Source organism: Solanum stenotomum, chromosome 1, assembly GCF_019186545.1.
Source record: "Solanum stenotomum isolate F172 chromosome 1, ASM1918654v1, whole genome shotgun sequence".
Lineage (NCBI taxonomy): Eukaryota > Viridiplantae > Streptophyta > Magnoliopsida > Solanales > Solanaceae > Solanum > Solanum stenotomum.
Window position 1 is genome coordinate 23,948,197 of NC_064282.1, and position 17,639 is coordinate 23,965,835.

The 17,639-nt window shown below is 34.9% G+C and overlaps 2 protein-coding genes across 2 annotated transcripts in view; both read left to right on the forward strand.

Annotated features, from left to right (window-relative positions):
- Positions 1-202: 202 nt before the first annotated feature.
- LOC125865902 (protein COP1 SUPPRESSOR 2) lies at positions 203-8,511 on the forward strand. Its single transcript, XM_049546168.1, has 6 exons — positions 203-351; positions 437-673; positions 4,078-4,201; positions 5,750-5,823; positions 6,354-6,511; positions 7,757-8,511. Exons 1-6 carry the CDS (start codon positions 248-250, stop codon positions 7,918-7,920), a joined length of 861 nt encoding a protein of 286 aa, XP_049402125.1. The 5' UTR covers positions 203-247; the 3' UTR covers positions 7,921-8,511.
- Positions 8,512-12,205: 3,694 nt separating this feature from the next.
- Positions 12,206-17,639, forward strand: part of LOC125865781 (uncharacterized) — a 28,320-nt gene continuing 22,886 nt past the window's right edge. The window contains exons 1-5 of the mRNA XM_049546032.1: positions 12,206-12,704; positions 14,514-14,645; positions 15,622-15,693; positions 17,348-17,418; positions 17,535-17,634. Coding sequence (XP_049401989.1) covers positions 12,546-12,704; positions 14,514-14,645; positions 15,622-15,693; positions 17,348-17,418; positions 17,535-17,634 — 534 coding nt within the window. The 5' untranslated portion in view covers positions 12,206-12,545. The remainder of the gene's footprint in view (positions 12,705-14,513; positions 14,646-15,621; positions 15,694-17,347; positions 17,419-17,534; positions 17,635-17,639) is intronic.

The window sequence follows — 17,639 nt, forward strand, 5'->3', positions numbered from 1 at the left end:
GGGGGGGGGGGGGGGGGGGGGGGGACTTTGTCACGTGCAAAGGAAAGGTTGGGTTAAAAAATAGACAAATATTTGGAAGAATACTAAAAATGTACCAATTCATTAAACATGGAGGACTATTAGTGCTCCATGTTAAAAGAGAAGGACTACTTTGATTCTTAACTCAAACATAAAGGACCATTTTGATCCTTTTCTCTGTATGTTCCTCAGCTTAAGTAATATTTTTTTCCCAGTGGAAGATGCAAGCATGATGAAGCGGAGGAATTTCCGAAAGAGAAGTAGAGTAGACGACGGGGAAGACGACTCATCAACTAAGGATAACAACGGCTCCGACGACGAGCAAGAAAGGAGGTCAGTCAGTTCACTCTTCAATATAGCTTAGGGTTTTCAATTTTGTTTGGATTTCGTTAACGAGGATTTGAGATGACCAAGGCAGGTTGGCTTTAGAGGAGGTGAAGTTTCTTCAAAAACAAAGAGAGAGGAAGCTAGGTGTCCCAGCTGTATCCTCAACTACATCACAGGTTGCAGCAGGTGGCGGCGGTAGTAATAGCAGTGCAGGTGGTTTGGTTCGCAAGGTGAATGATAAGGGTGAAGGGGATGGAGAGAATGATGAGTTGGTGTTGCAAGATACTTTTGCTCAGGAAACTGCTGTCATGGAAGAAGACCCTAACATGTAATGTCAATTGAGCTTTTTCAACCTTCATGTGTTATTCATTACCTTAGTGTTGCTGAATGCGCGTGTTCACTGGAGGATGTAGCCTCGGTGCTGCGGATTCAATTGAACCTGGTTATTTTTGACACGGATAGAAGATTTTATGTGTGAAAAAACAAAATTTCAACAAATATTAGAGTCTGAACTCGTAATTTAGGAGTATAGTGAGGTCATGACTAATAATTTTAATGGTTAAACTCATTAAGTTAAAGTTCTAGATCGATATGGCACTAGGTTGATTGATAGATAGAATTACACTAGGATGATCGTTTCCTCTTTGAAGTTCTTTTTCAATCAAGTTTGCCTTCATTTAGATACAGACTTAATTGCTGTAACTATCTCTGTATCTAGATATAGACTTAATAACCGTAACTATCAATTGGTTAGTGTTTCTCATCAATTGGAATTTGTCATTTCATTTGCGTATGGAGCCAAAAATGACACTACTAGGCTAGATATTAGGCAATATCTTAACACTTTGCTATTCAAATTCCTTCTTGGCATGGTACTACCGGGTGAGTTCAATATTATTAGAGGTGTAATTGAAGGTCAAGGAGGTTCCACTTTTTTTTTTTTTTAATCATTAGTAAATATCTGCTTGTTGACATTGAAGTTTTGCATTGCAAAGGCATATCTTTATTTGGGCTAGGGGAAGAATCTTGGCTCCTCAATTTACCTGATTGTCAAGTTGACCCTGGTTTGCCTTTTTTTTTTTGAGAAAGCCTGGTTTACCTGTTTAATAAGGTTGGCAGTGGATTTCTTTCTCAAAAAAAAAAAAGGTTGGCAGTGGACAAAACCTTTTTATAACATAACATTTTGGGAAAGGCAAGGCATTGTACCTTCTCCACTACGCTCATTAAATCTTGGAGGGTATGGTCACTCGTAATTCACTCAGCGATTTGTGGCAAAAGCAGCAATAGTGCAAAGCAGATACATATTCGTCATGTGCCTACCTGAGTCCAACAACTTAAAGCAACAATTAGATGTAATTCAGAATTAAGTCCTCTCATTCATCACAACTTTTCTTTTGATACAACAATAAAAAGAGATTGAATGCATGGAATGCTGATACAAAGAGGAAACACTCTCTCTAGATAAGTCGGTATTAAGGCGTTTGGCTCAACCTATGGGCTTTGCCTTAAAGTGGGAAACACTAAAAATTATTTTGAACTTGATTTTGTAGTTCTGTTATATATAAATCATTCTTGAAAGAACGTACAAATTTTTATTTTTATCGCTTGCCTCTTTTCCATTAAAGCCTACGCACTATTCACACTTTGCGCTTAAAGCCTCAAAAAACATCAAACTTTATTTTTCATTAGGATCTCATGTACTGGACCCATTGAAGCTTACTGTAAATAGTTAGTTATCACAGATATATGTCCCCTCAGATACAAGTTTTTCTGATTGTTCCACTTGGTTGATTTTGCTACAATCTAATATCAGAACAAAGAAGAAATGTTCCAAGTGTGGCCTGTGGAATTGAGAAAGTTTCCCTTTCTTGCTACTGTGTTCAGAATCATTAGGAAGTTAGTATTTCTACAGAAAGTTGTGTTAATACTCGGTTTCTTGGAGATGGCTTGCAAAAACAGAAAGTTGTACCAAAACATTACTAAGTGGCATACGTCCTAGATCCACTGCCCTTGACTATATCAATCCCTTTTTTTTTGGAAAATGGTGATGTTGTATTCTTCAGCATTAAGGAGATGCCGGGGACCTTACAAACTGAAAAAAAAAAAAACTTAAGCGGATCCTAAGAATTCTATAAACTGTTCTGAATCCTCTAGGCCTAATTCGTTACACCAAAAAAATAAAAATAAAGATACAATACAGTTGCATTTAACTTTATGAATGGAACTGGAAATATCTTCAAAATTTCTACTGTTTCTTTCTGTCCACCATCTGCTTTGTGGAATTAAACTCCACCATGTCTTTTGTCTCTTACTACCCCCTCTCCTAATCCAGCAGCTCAATATATCTGCAGTTTGTTCAAGCATGGTGCACCTAAAACCTGAACTGTTGAGGAGTATGGCCCATATTTGTGATGTGAAGCTGCATTGCAAGATTGATGGATGGTGGTCTCCTCTGTCTTCCGACATAGTGAACACCAAGATACTATGATCGTTCCTTTCTTCTTTAGAACTTCATGTGTCAAACATGCCCTTCTAACAACCAGCCACGTAAAACATTTAACTTTGGTTGGTGCTGAATTTCCCCATACCTTTCTCCACAGGCTTTACTGATTGTTTCTCTGCTGGAGACTTTCCATCTTATATGCCTGGTCAGGCGTGAAGACTCCATCCTCATTATGTGGCCATCTCACAGAATCAGGCTCACTGTTGGTACCTGGGAAACCCCCAATTTCTTCCGACAGTTTGGCAACTCTCGCTCCACTTGTCAATCATTCAAAATCCTCTAAAGGTTAGGTTCCAGCCTTGTGCTGTCCAAAATTCATTAATCCATGCCTCCGGGTTGTTGCATAATAAGAACAGATCTGGATAAGAGTCCTTCAAAGGCAACTGATTAATCCAAATGTCCCTCCAGAATCTAGTTCTCTTACCATCTCCCACCTTTATGTGCAGATTGACCTCTAGTTTTGGCCACAAATTTCTTGTAGTGCATACCCCCCACTCCATAAGTGTCAGTGCTGGCATTGCCGCACCAGTTTCCATCTTCTCCATATTTGCATTTGATCATGTCCTTCTGCAGGTGCTTGCCCCTCCTCATTATACCTCCACAACCACTTCATCAGCAGACTATTCTTCTGCTTCCTCAAATCTCTAATGCCCAGGCTTCCTCTATCTCTGCTCTTCAGAGTTATTTTGACTAGGTTGTAGCCTTTAATCTCCTTGCATCCATGCCAAAGAAAATATCTTCTAAGCTTGTCCAGTTTTTGTGTTTTCTGTTTCTTTAATGTAATGTGCATCACGTGTAATGGGGGGATATTTAAAAGAGAAATAGGTTCAAGAAGAGCTTTTGAATGTTGTAACTTCCATTAGATGTTATTCATTCTAGCACCCAAGGGTGTGGCCTAGTGATCAATAAAGTGGGAGGAGAACCATGAAGTCTCATGTTCAAATTCCACCTAGGGCGAAAAACACTAGGTGATTTTTTCCCATCCGCCTAAGACTCTATGGGCAGAGTTAATCAGTACCTATGCTGGTTGGAGATAGCAGGTATCCAGTGGAATAATTGAGGTGCATCGAAGTTGGCTCGGACATCACTGTTTAGAAAAAAATTCATTCTGGACTAGTTTTTTTTAGAGGAATATGCATTCTTTTATTGTTTCTCAAATATTGATCATGCACATGTTTAGCTATATATGCTTACTGCTTTCTTCCTTCTCTGCATTAAAATTTTGGCAGGTTGAGATATGTTGAGCAAGAGTTGGCCAAAAAAAGAGGCAAGAACGTTGATGTGGCTGATCAAGTTGAAAATGAGGTGAAACGTGCAGAAGATGAACTTTACAAAATCCCAGAGCATCTTAAAGTGAGTAGTAGATTCATATTAGTTCTTGTCCCCATCAAAATTGCAAAGGAAATAGGGAAAAGAGCATATTTTCTCTTGCCTTTATGCTTTAGCCTAATATAGTTATGTTAGTGTCTAACATAACTATATTTGCTTTATATCTTTGAAAAAAGAGGCTATTTCTTGTAGGATCTAGCATCCTCACTTTTAATTTTTATTAGGTTCACTTTATCTATATTATGTCCATGTATTCATCTGGATATTCAATATTGCAGTTTTAATTTGCTCATTTAGGCCTTGTATCTTCTCTGCTATATTCATGTTATCATCTGGATCCTAATAAGCTGATATTTGGTAGACCATAACCTAATTTTTCTATTTTTGATAATAGTAATGGTTTTATTGATAACTGAGAGAATCCTCATTGTCAGCGTATAACACCTTCTGTTTGCAGTCGATACTCTGGTTTTTTTATATAGAGGCAATAAATCTAAAATATGTAATTATGTGGTTCCAACTGTTCCAAGTAGATTGGGTACTAATGATCATTTTAAAGAAGGGAAAATGACTGCACCCTCAACTTGTCCTAAGAAGTTTTATATGCACTCTTAACTTTGTGAGCTTCCTTTTTATACCCCCCTATTCTGGTTCGATGTAACTAATACCCCTAAGAGTTGATGTGTAAAAGAAAATCTTTTTACTCTCCTGTATGCGTGTGAGAAGCACAAAATGAGTTAAATAGTACAAATGGCCTTTCTAATAGGAGACGTCACCCAAAAAACAAAATAAAAATGGCATTTCTAATAGGAGATTATTTAATTAAGTTTACTTATTCTTTATGGGACCTCTTTTCTTTTAACTTGATTTTTTTTTTCGTTTACTTTTTTCTCCTTCTCTTTCTCTTTCTTTTCTCTGGACATTGAAACCTCCATCAGCATGTATTGAGTTATCCAATTAGCAAGAAGTTCTTTTTGCTGTTTTCATCTTTTATATGGAAGATCTACATTAAGGGCTGCTATGGAGCGAAACCCCCCATTGTTTTTTTAGAATATAAATCAAAAGGTGAAAAGCAGCTACTGCTGATAACAAGTATGTGAATTGTTATAGCAATTCAGGAGCTAAAGGGCAGACAAATTATACATGAATTACTGTGATGTAGGAATTTTACTGCTTGTTAGCATAGTTCAGCTCTGAATATAGTGCCTCCTACAGCAGTTCCTTTGGATTTGTGGTTTAGAATTATTGTTATTTAGAATTAGTTTTACATTATTAGTTTTCCAGTTGTTCTAGCACTTCACTTTTTTGATATTTTATTTCCCTTTAAGGATTCTTATTATGAAGGATTAAGAGTTTAAATTGTTTAAAATTAGGCTAAATTTCATGTTTATCCCCATAGTTCATGTTTTCCCGTGCTACTTTTCAATAAATCATCAATCAATGAAATACGCTGCAAACCAAAATTTGTTGTTGTCAGCTATGTGAATCCTCTATACTCTTTCTGCTCTTTCCGACATCTTTCCTTGTATTATTTTATTTTGTATTCATGAACTGGCCTTCTTTTTCCCTCAGGTGAAAAGGAGGAACTCAGAAGAGAGCTCTACTCAGTGGACTACTGGAATAGCTGAAATACAGCTCCCTATAGAGTATGCCTGTTTATTCTTATGGTGTAAAACATGGGTTTTATTAATACAGTTTTTGGATGCTGATCCAATGTCTATTAACCTTTATCTAAATAAATAAAGGTTGTACTTTGCTATAGGATTGAAGATCTTCCTGCTACTCTCCACAATTGTAATTAGGAACCTGTAATTTGTTGTGGCAGGTTCTGGTTTTTTTTTTTGGAATAGAATACAAGTTGTTACCTTCTCAAATAAAATAAAATAAATAAATAAATAAATAAAGGTTTGCTAGGAGAATTTTTTTTCCTTTTAAGCTGGAATTTGCACTCTACTCCCAAGATATCTGAAGATCTTCCCGCGTATTGTTTTGAACATAGGAAAACCTCACATTTTTTTACTCTATTTATTTGTTAACATTCGAGCATGAAATAGATCCATTCTTGCTTGTAGATTTGTACAATTTTCAGTTAATACAAAACCAATTTCGGAAATATTGAAGTTGAGCTCTGTAGCTAATTTTTTGATGTTCCTTTTCATCATTTTACTGGTCGAAGGTACAAATTGAAGAATATCGAGGAGACAGAGGCTGCTAAAAAGCTCCTACAGGAGAAGAGGCTCATGGGAAGAGCCAAAACAGAATCTAGCATACCTTCAAGTTACTCTGCAGACTATTTCCAACGTGGCAAGGATTATGCTGAAAAACTCCGGAAAGGTAGGTTGCAATTGCTTCTTGTGATTAAGCTTACAGAATTGTTTGATAATAAAAGTTCCTTTTGTGTGAAGTACAAACCTTAGATTAGACACCTTCGAATAATTTGGGAGAATATTTGTCTACACAGTTATCTTCACTTCATAGTTCCATGACTTTTTTTTTTTTTGTTGTTGAGAAAGGTAACAATTGTGTAAATCATCAGCACAAAGGCTGTGCTGTTAGCCAATTACAGATTCCAAAAGGACTGCTAAAAACATGTGCTTGTTCTTCTTACAAGGACTCTATGATGTCTAGTATGAATTCATCATCATTTACATAATTTTGTTTACACCTAAACAGAAAAAGCAGTATGCAATTCATCTTTATCCTCTGAATGGAACTTCTATCTTCAGAGCACCCAGCATTCCTTTCCTTCCAGAATATCCACCAAATGCAAGTAGGACCAAGTTTCACAGGTTCTTCTGTCTTACATTGGCATAGTCCATCCGAGTCCATCCATGCTGGGAAATAGTTGCCAGGTTAGCAGTGACTCCACAATGCAAAAAAAGATGGCTATTATTGTCTGACTCTGCACAACATAAGTAGCACCTGGAACTCATTTCCTCATTTCTTAAAGTTTTCCTGGGTTAAGCAAGCGCCTAGCCACCAACCACACAAAACAAGCTACTTTGAAAGGAGCCTTGATTTTCTAGATCTGCTTCCAAGGCCAGTTGTTGCCCACCCGACTGTTTTCTGAGAGTAAGGAATAAGCTGACTTCACTGTGAAAACCTTACTGTTGGTCCCCTTCCTAGTTCCATGACTTCCAGTCTATGAGAATCATCAACATAGGTTGGCCCCTGTTACAGGATACCACAAATACCATCAATGTTTTCTGATTCAAGACGTGTCGTCACTCTGCGATACCCATTTCTGTTGAAATTTACCTTCATAGTACTTGAGTTGATTACACATTTGACCTGAATGCCTCTCTTAGAGCCCACATATCTCATGCTTCTGGGAGAAAAGGACATGTTTAATATAGTTCATCTTCCTCATAATTTATGTCAGCCTCTCAAATCTTTGATATCAATTGACCAATAAATCCTTTTAGTATCTGATCTTCACACTATAAGCTCGTATATTGGGTTTAAATTTCTCCTTTGGACCAAGGCCAGCCTTGGAGTTGCTTGCAACTTTATAAATGCTTGTTTTTTATCCCTCACTGTTTCCTTTATCACTAATGATGTAAAATCTATCTTTAACAGAACATCCTGATTTGTACAAGGATAAGAGTAAGGATACTGGAAATTCAGAACCCAAACCCCAAGATTCAACTTCAGATGTAGCTGTTAAAAGGCAAGCTGCGACTGATCAGTTCATGCTTGAGCGCTTCCGTAAAAGAGATCGCCATCGGGGGATGCGTCGATAGTAGATAGTGCATGAACGTGGTTCTCCCACATGATCAAGTTGTTCCTCAGTGAAAAATACAGCTGTCCAGCTTCATTTGGCGGCTGTGAAGGCATAGGCTGTGTTGACTTGGAAGTATCTGTCATTTCAACTTTACCAGTCCCCATTTTACAGATTGGTAAAGAACTTTTACCAGCCCATTTTATATGCAGGTTGATTTCCCTACTTTCCATGAGGACTAAAATATGGTTTGCAGATATTGGCCGTGAGTCCGTGACAGTTCACTGTTGTTTTTATATTTTTCTGGCCTTTTATCTATTTTACTTTTCCTGGTCATTCATGGTGTTGCCGTTATACCCCAACAGAAAAATGATCACTTGGTTAATTTGTTTTATTCATAAAAAATGTGTATCATCTCATGGGGATTGCTAGCCAAATTATATGTAACGAAGAGCCGATGAGCTAGACTTTGCTGTGATTTAACGTGCAATTTTATCTCATTCACGTGTTCATTGTAATGACAGTTTTAATACCATTACTAAGAGATCACAGATTTGATTTAATTCAATTTGATGATCTCTAGAACTAATAATTTTATGGTAAAAAGAGACTAATGATTATTGAGCAAGAACTCTGACTATTTTCACATGTTATGTAAGTACTTGTATAATGGAGGATTCGTGACCACTTTTATCTTTGATTCTTAAATGGGAAGTTATATTTTGCTGATTTCATCAAAATATATAATAAAGAAAAGAAACTAGATTTTTTTTAGCATAATATATAAATATGCTTTTTAACTTGGCTTCATTTCACATTTATGTCTTTCAACTTTGGGTGTGCACAAGTAGACGCTTAAATTTGTATAAAATTAAACAAATAGATGCACATGTCTTATGTGACATTCTATATGATAATTTTTGTTCTACTTGGTGTTCTACGTTTATTATGTCATAACTCATGTATCTAGTTGTTCAACTTTATAAAAGTTTAAGTGTCTAATTATATACATCTAAAGTTGAAGGGCATAAATGTAAAATGAGGTTAAATTAAAGGATACATTTATATATTATGCATTTTTTGTTGTTGAGGAGTACAATTTCTTTCGCAAAAATGGTGAGTATTGGTTCTCTTTCAGTCTTTTTTGATTTTTTAACTCTACAAGTGAAGTTTCGTGAGATTATCTTGAAGTTTTACTTGTAAAATTTGAAACTCTACTACAAGTGATTATTATCAAAAGTTGGCTAGATGTGAATTTCATACGTTGAATTTCACACAAAGGGTTTTTGATTGTGATATGGAGCTTCTTTTGTGGCCAGAAGATGTAATTGAGCCAACTGAGAAAGTTGTTGTTTTGTTAATATTATCAACGTTGTTTTACACTCAATTATCAGAAAGATAATATAGTAATAGTAATATCTATTTATGGGGCATCGTAATACATTAGATATGATGCATGAAAAGGAATCATTTCAACTTGTACACAAAAAGACATGCACTAAAAAACAAATGAAGTTCCATTTACATATCGTTCGTGATACACGTTTGTAGTGGTGATTTTTGAGTGTGATATTTAGTTCCTTTAATAACTAACTAGTAAAACTATCCGCGCCTTGCGCGGAAATTTAAATTTATCTGTTATTAAAACTAAAACACTATATTATCTTACAAACGAGATTATGTAGTAACGAACATTAATTATGTAAAGAAAAATGATAATTATAACATCTTATCATTTATCCTTCAATCAATCTCTTTAATTTGATTTTATAATTTATCCTTTTACTTCCAGGGAGTGTTACTATTTGATATTTTTGTGGAATCAAATAAACATCAACCAAGATATACAATATTCTAATTCTAATGTGTAGAAAAGTCCAGCCCTATCTTTTACTTTACATACTCCCTCCGTCCCTAATTACTTGTCCACTTTTGAATTGATACACCTATTAAGAAAATAATTATTAACATAGTGAGTTTATCATTTTACCCTTATGAATTATGAAGTGGATGTATTAAAAAATTAAGATTTTCAAAAAGTTCTATATTTTTCAAAGTAATTAATTGAGGGTATAATAAGTAAAAAAAAATTGTCCTTTCTTGATTTGTCAAAATAGACAAGTAATTAGGAATAACTATAAAAGGAAAAGTGGACAAGTAATTATGAACAGAGGGAGCATATCATTTTAAAGTTCTCCATTTAAATGTATCATAAGTAATTATTAAAATGGAATATTAAAGGGAGAATGTATCATATTGAAAACAATTCAACTTATTATATATACTTGAAAGAGAAAAATATTACACAAAACTATTTAGTTTGTTTGAGTGTTTTTTAAAAATCAGTATACCAGAGTGATGGAGTTCAATTTGAAACTACTCTTCTATTTCAATCGCAGTGTCAAAAAACTCATCTATTGCTTCAAGAAAAGTATTTACAACTTACAGTAAATTTGAGAATGTGTCCATACTTCATATTGAATATGAGCAATTAATTGATTGTGTATCTATGTCTTTGGGATTAAAAAAGGCTCTAGTTTACTCATATTCCTCTATAGGTCATCCGATACATCCTTGAACCCATGTCAAAAGTTTATTAATTCTTGTCTTCCTTTCCTGGTTCACATTGCACATCAAGGTGAGATAAGGTTTTTAATGTCTTTATGTCCTTGCAATGACATACCAAATTTGAATTTTGTCTTCAAGAGATGGTGATATAGATCTTTAAGAATTTTTTTTATTGCACCTTCAACAATTTCAGTAGAGAAAACTTGCGTGAATACTCAATTTACGTATGCTATTTAATCCGTACTAACAAATACTTATAACAATAACTTTGCAGAAACATAAACAACAAAGTTTAAAACATATAACAAAAAACAACAATTAATAACATAAGCATAAATGAATGACTGTAAAAAAAAACATACAAGGATCCGTAACAGTAGAATGAAACAGAAAGGAAAAAATCGAGCCCACTGAATGTACAATGTTCTCTTAAGAAAATTATTCTCCTCTAGTACTCGAGGCTTAAAGGAATAGATCCTCTCAGGACAGAACGATTCTCTTCACCAGTATATTGATACAAAAATAATGGTGTCAGTGAGTCACTCAGCATGAGCAAAGTACACGAATATTTAATTGTGCAGAAGAAAAAGTTCATAATTTTTGATATTTTAAAACGCGAGGAAATTCCTCTATTTATAGACAACAAATAGTAGTGTGAACAAATGCTTATTGTGCCTTATCGGAAATGTCACAACTTTTTGGAAAAGTTACAACCTTCAGAAAGGTTACAACTTTTCATAAAAGTCACAACTTTTCATAAAAGTCACAAACTTTTCATGAAAGGGGAAGGCTAGTTTTGGAAATAAATAAATTAAAAGAGAATTCTGGTTTGTGGTGGCGCCACATAAGCGGGCCTATGGTTCTCTTTTATATATATATATATATATATATGTGATACTCCCTCCGTCCAACGATAGTTGTCAACTATACTATTTTGGGATATCCAACAATACTTGTTCACTTTATGAAATCAATGGATAATTTTACACTTAGTTCTTAATTTACTCTTATCTTAATATTAAAAGTACATTGATACTTGTCATTTTTTTGTAATTTGACACTTAAAAACACTTCAGAAAAAAGATTAGTCAAACGCAATATGCTTATAAAAAAAAATTCAAATGAATTAGCCAAACATAAATTGTTTTTTTTCTTTTTCAAAAGCACTTTTCTAAAAAACCATATTTAGCAGTAATGCCAAACACTCTAATATATATTGACTCATTTGGTTATAGAACAAGTTATCTCGAAAATGAATTATCCCGAGATTGGTATCCAACCCTCAATGTAGGATAAAAATAATATTACAATCATCAAATAACTAATTCTGAGATAAGTTATCCTACGATTTTATCCCAGCTAAGTATGAGATAAACTCATTCTAAAATTTATCTCAATATTAGTTATCTCTTATCCCTGGTACTAGTTATCCTAAAATTGTTACTCCACCCTTAATGGGATAAAAATAACACTAACAACCCGGAAAAATTAATATCAGAATAAGTTATCCTACAGTTTTATCCCTACCAAATATAAAACAACACTAACACCATTAATTAGGTTGTATTTTATCTCTCGTACCAAACGAGCCAACCGGCTACCTAACAACCCCTTGTTTAGGTATACAGTAATTTTATTTTGTTTTTGTTTAGGCCAATGAAACGGTGGACGGTGGGGACTAAATTGCATTATTCCTGAAAATAAAGAAGCAAAACTGCAACTTTTCAGTCATATTTTGCGCGTAACGTAAAAGCAGAGATGGCACTAAACTCACCCTTATTGGTTAAGGTCCTTCAATATACAGATGGATAAAATCACCACTGCTAGTTCTACTTCTACTTACATTTTCCACCAATCCTTCCTCTTCCACAAGATCCGCCTGCGGTTTGGTTTTCATCCTCACTAAAACCACTGCCCCAATCAATTTTCTATATCTACTACTTGTGTCAGTCTCTCGGGATTTGAGTATTTGCTACTAGTACTAGTAGTACTGAGACTGACGCAATTTCGTTTCAATTCGGTGTGTTTTTCATTGTAATCGGTGTATTTGGGTAAAGGGTGAAAAGGGTTACGGTGGTTATGCGATCCATGTCGATACCGAAAGAGCCAGAGCAAGTGATGAAGCGGAGAGATGGATCGGTTTTGGGGAAGAAGACGATTTTAAAGAGTGATCATTTTCCTGGATGTCAGAATAAACGATTGTCTCCTCATATCGATGGTGCTCCCAATTATCGAAAGGTAGCTTGAATTGCCACATTCGTTTTTACTTTACTATGTTTAAATTTGATCACATTTTCTTTATGTAACGCCCAAGTCAAACTCTGTATCCAGCCAAATTGTTGTTGGTATTCATTTTTTTGGGTACATTTTGTCGATCATAGCTATTTAAAACACATCTCTTTTGTTTAACTAAACCTCTAACTTCTACAGTGGTTTCACCTGGGCCATTTTGCGTAGTTGATGAATCAATGTAAGATTGGGTGAAGTGCAATTTTGCATAATTCTACATGTATACAGAAGATTAAGTACACTTGCTTATGGTTTTTGTATTTTAGTGTAACCTACCTGGTGTTAAGATGAAATTAGTATGATTGACTTTATAGGATTTTGTATTGGTGTAATCGTCTCTCTTTTGCTTTGTACAGAATTGTTCCAAATTTTATTTCCTTGGTATTAACTTAGTGCCAGATTTCCGATTTAATACAATTCCTACTTACCAGTTCTTAATTTTACATGTAAAAAGTTAACTATAAAGCTAATCATTCAGCTTGTTTATTTACTCCTTTTTATCTTGTTTGTTTTTTCTTGGTTCGCTGTGTTGGTTGAAATAAGTTTACGTCATTCTCCTGTTCATCCAATACTAAAGGATATTAGAAAGTTGAAATTGAGGAGTTACATAATGTTGGATATTTACTTCCCTTCTTTAGATGCCTTTTTAGTTCTATCTCTTTTGATAGGTTAAAGATTGTATATCAGAACCACCTTCTGCTCCCTGAAAGCAAGTGTTAAGTGTCTTGATAGTCTTGTCTCTCATGATGAAGCGGAATGTCTAGACTTCCACTATTTTTAGGTGAATGTTGTGGAAGCAGCGAAAGACACTGATGGCCAGCAAGCTCATTACAGAAACTTCCTTTACAAATGAAATGTACTATGTCATTTAAGTGAATTTACTATGCTTAGTGGACTCAAGATTGTGGTCTGTGATTTATTAACTACATTGTGCATGATTTCTTGAAGAAACATTCTGTAGTTGGAGGGGAATAAGCTAAAGAAAGAGGGATAAAGGTGATATAACCATTATGACGGGGAGGAATAGAGGAGCTTCTGGAGAGTTCAGAATATATTGTCTCAAATGGAAATTATGTTATTATATTCTATTTAACTTTGGGAACACGTAGAATATTGACTTGTACAGGACTCACATTTGGAAGAAAATTTCTGTATTGTGACAATGAAATGACTGATAGTTGCAGTAGAGAGGAAGAATATGTAATGTATGGTCTAAAATATATCGATATATCAGGGCCATGGAACTTCATACTGATCTCTACTTGTTTTAGCTATAGTTAATCCACACTATGTAGCGTTGTTGTTGTTGGGCGGTCGAATCAACTGGTATGCTCATGGGCATTGATTTCTTGCATTTGATATGGTTTATAACTTTATATCATATAGCTCTTGGAATGGCTATGTTGGAGAGATATACTTGGCTATTTAAAAGGGCATACTTCTCTGCGACCTTCAATCTAGGTGATTTTATATTTGCATGCCTAAAATGAGATGTGCAATTTTTCGAGAAAAGATGCCAGGTTTACTTACATTTGGTCCTTATAATTGTACTAAAAGTACATGCATCAATGGTCTCTTGTTATACAATGACTTTGTGATGATTGCACATGTTGTTTAGCTGATCATCCATATCAATGGATAATTCATTAACACAAATTTAATTCTTTGAAATATCTATTAGTGACAAGGGTTGCAGGTTCATGATTATGTTTTGCCATTTAAATATTTTGCACTCCCTAACTAAAGAATTTGCATTAGGCCGACTCTTTGCATGTTCATGGTGTTGCTATTCCAACAGTTGAAGGAATCCAAAATGTTCTCGACCATATTGGAACTAAACTGAGTGGGAAGAAGACTCACATTCTCTGGATTAATCTTCGCGAGGAACCGGTAATAGTACTTCATTACTTTTTTGCATTTGCGTTTCATTGAATTTCTTCTGCACTTCTGTTTTATTTTATCACTTTCTTGTAGGTGGTCATTATTTCATTAATAACTGCAGTATAGTTTGGTAAAGAAATTTCTAGGACTTCTAATAGATTCTTTTTATGAACTAAATATATAGAATAATCTTATAGGCAATGTTTGCATGTTGTGTTGCACCTTTAAATCTCATTATTTGCCATCCATACATCATGTAGTTCCATGATCCAAATTTTCTTTTTGTCGCTCATTGAACCTTCGAGTGCACAGATTTTATTGCATTGTTTTTGATTAAACAAAACACCATCATCTTTCTGTCTGTCTATCTCTCTCTCTCTCTGTCTCTCACTCCGTGTCTTTCTCTCTCACCCTTTCCTTCTTTTTGTTTCTGTTTTTTCTTTTTTCGCGGCAAGTTTGATGGAAGACTTCCCTTGTATACAGGCTTTCATTCAAAAGAGTATAGACACTTCTCTATTCTACAGTTTTTTCTCTTTCGTGCATTGGGTTGCATTATTATTAAAATAAGTGCTATTGCCTATCTTTAGATAGCCCATGAATTTTTTGTTTAAAATGAACTTGCTTAGATAATAGCAAACTACTTGTTACCATTCTCAACAAAAAAAAAAGGAAAAAAAGGAATGCAAACTTATTTGCCATTAAATTGTGTGACATCAAGTTCTATGATCAATTACCTGAAATTCTATTATTGATATCCATCCTCATGAAGTATTTGTAGGTGCAAACATCTGTTAGTAATTGAATGAGCGAGCATATAGAGAAGGAAAAATTTGAAATTGATTGAAAGTTGAGCATTGGTATATGCATTTGGTATACTTGATCTCTCGAACGGCGTAACTAGATAAAGCATTTTGATCAAAGATGCTGCAATATTTCTATTCCTGAAAACTTTATCATGATTGTTTTTTTTCTAATCACGGAACAGGTGCTATATATTAATGGACGCCCGTTTGTCTTGCGTGAAGTAGAAAGGCCCTTCTCTAATCTCGAATATACGGTGCGTCATGGCTAGGATTGATTTTTCATTTTGACATATTGCATATTTTATTTTATTTTATCAAATGCTCATGTTGATTCTGTGGGATTAGGATATTGCATACTTGTCAGGATTTTTTTTTGATCAAGTAAAAGTATTTTCATTCATATTCATGACCAAATTGGCTGTATACAACGGATATACCAAAAGGTAAAGAATCTACAGAATATGATTTTCTACAAACTCCACCTAATCATCTATACAAGGAGCTTTCTTTTTACACCAAAAGAAAATAAGGGAGTTGAGTAGAGAAACTCAACTCTACTCCTTCAAAGGCGCTTCTATTTCTTTCTTCATACTACCCACATTAATGCAAGCGGAACCACATTCCAAGTCCTTCGTTGTCTCCTCCTCCCGCTCTTCCAACTGAACATCAAATCTTTCATAGTACTTGACATTGCCAAGGAGTGCAAATCCACTTGAACATATCCCACCATAATCTTATGGTAAGCCGGCAATGTAGAAGAAGGTGGTCTACATCCTCGTCCGCGTTCTTGCACAGGTGAAATCAACTGAAGCAGACAACCTTCTGCTTTTTAAGATTTTCCGCTATCAAAATCACCCCTCTAGTAGCTAGCCAAGTGAAAAAAACACACCTTCCTTGGCACACTTGGACCCATACACCTGTCAGGATTTATCAAAATAATGTCACCACGTATCCACACTAACAAGTTAAACACTTCTGATCATGGCATCAATGAGATTTTATAAGATATATTTATTGGACATTTTCTTATACTTTTTGTTCTCAATGCAGCATTGGTTGTAGGACTTCTGTCTAGCACTTGCTGGGAATTCTTCCTTCCAGAGATTTATGAAAAGTTAGCAATATAAACATGAACATATTCAAAAAATATATACAGGATTTAAAGTCAAGCAATTTTACCTTATTAGGATAGTATGGCCCTTAATATTTGGTTTACCAAGCGAAGAATCTTGGCAAAGATTAACCTTCCTACTTCCCCACACACTGGGAAGAATGTTCCCAGAAAAAGCACCAATGCTCTCTATTCTTTGATATGTTTCGTTACACTAAGACCAAGAGGTGGAGGATTAGCTATAGTAGTGCAGGGGCTTAAGCAAGCCATATTAGTTTTAACGTTTCTCTTAAGAGAGCCGTCCTCTGTGTTGAACCTTCATAATGATTTGCACATCAAATTTTTATTAGGAGACTTCAAACCTCCAGCTTCTAGCTCCAAATTATAGCCAAATGCCTCGTTGATCTTTTCCACCAAAAGATCTCTTTCTGTTTGGATATTTCATCCTAGTCCATTTGAAGACTTACTCTCTGAACCAAATCATCACCAGAGAGATTCCTTGTTTCAGCTCCATTGTTAAACTTCAGAATTCAGCAAGAATGTGAGATCTCATTTTCCTCAAGTGTCTAAAAGAATTCAAGTTTCAGCAAGAATGAATGATCCTAGTGCTTCTTATTACGGGTAAAACCTTTCTTCTGGCAATGCATATTGGTTTCCACCCTCATCTTGTGTATACTTGCAACTTTTCTTTATCTGGCATTTGTAAGGTTCTAATGCAAGTTTTTATCTTTCATATCTTTTCCTAATATATTTGTTGATATTCTTCTTGATATGAACTTAGATTTTATATTAAATAGGGAATTAACAGGACAAGAGTGGAGGAAATGGAGGATCGTTTGAAAGAAGACGTTCTGCAAGAAGCTGCAAGGTTATTGTTTGCTCTATTTATTGTTCGTGAACGAATATCTTAGGGTTTTCACTAAATGTCATGATGCTCACGTGATCAACATTTTTATCTGATCTCTTCTATTTGATAAACAACAGATACGGAAATAAGATCCTTGTAACTGATGAGCTTCCTGATGGTCAGATGGTGGATCAATGGGAACCAGTAACATATGATTCTGTGAAAACACCCTTACAGGTTTC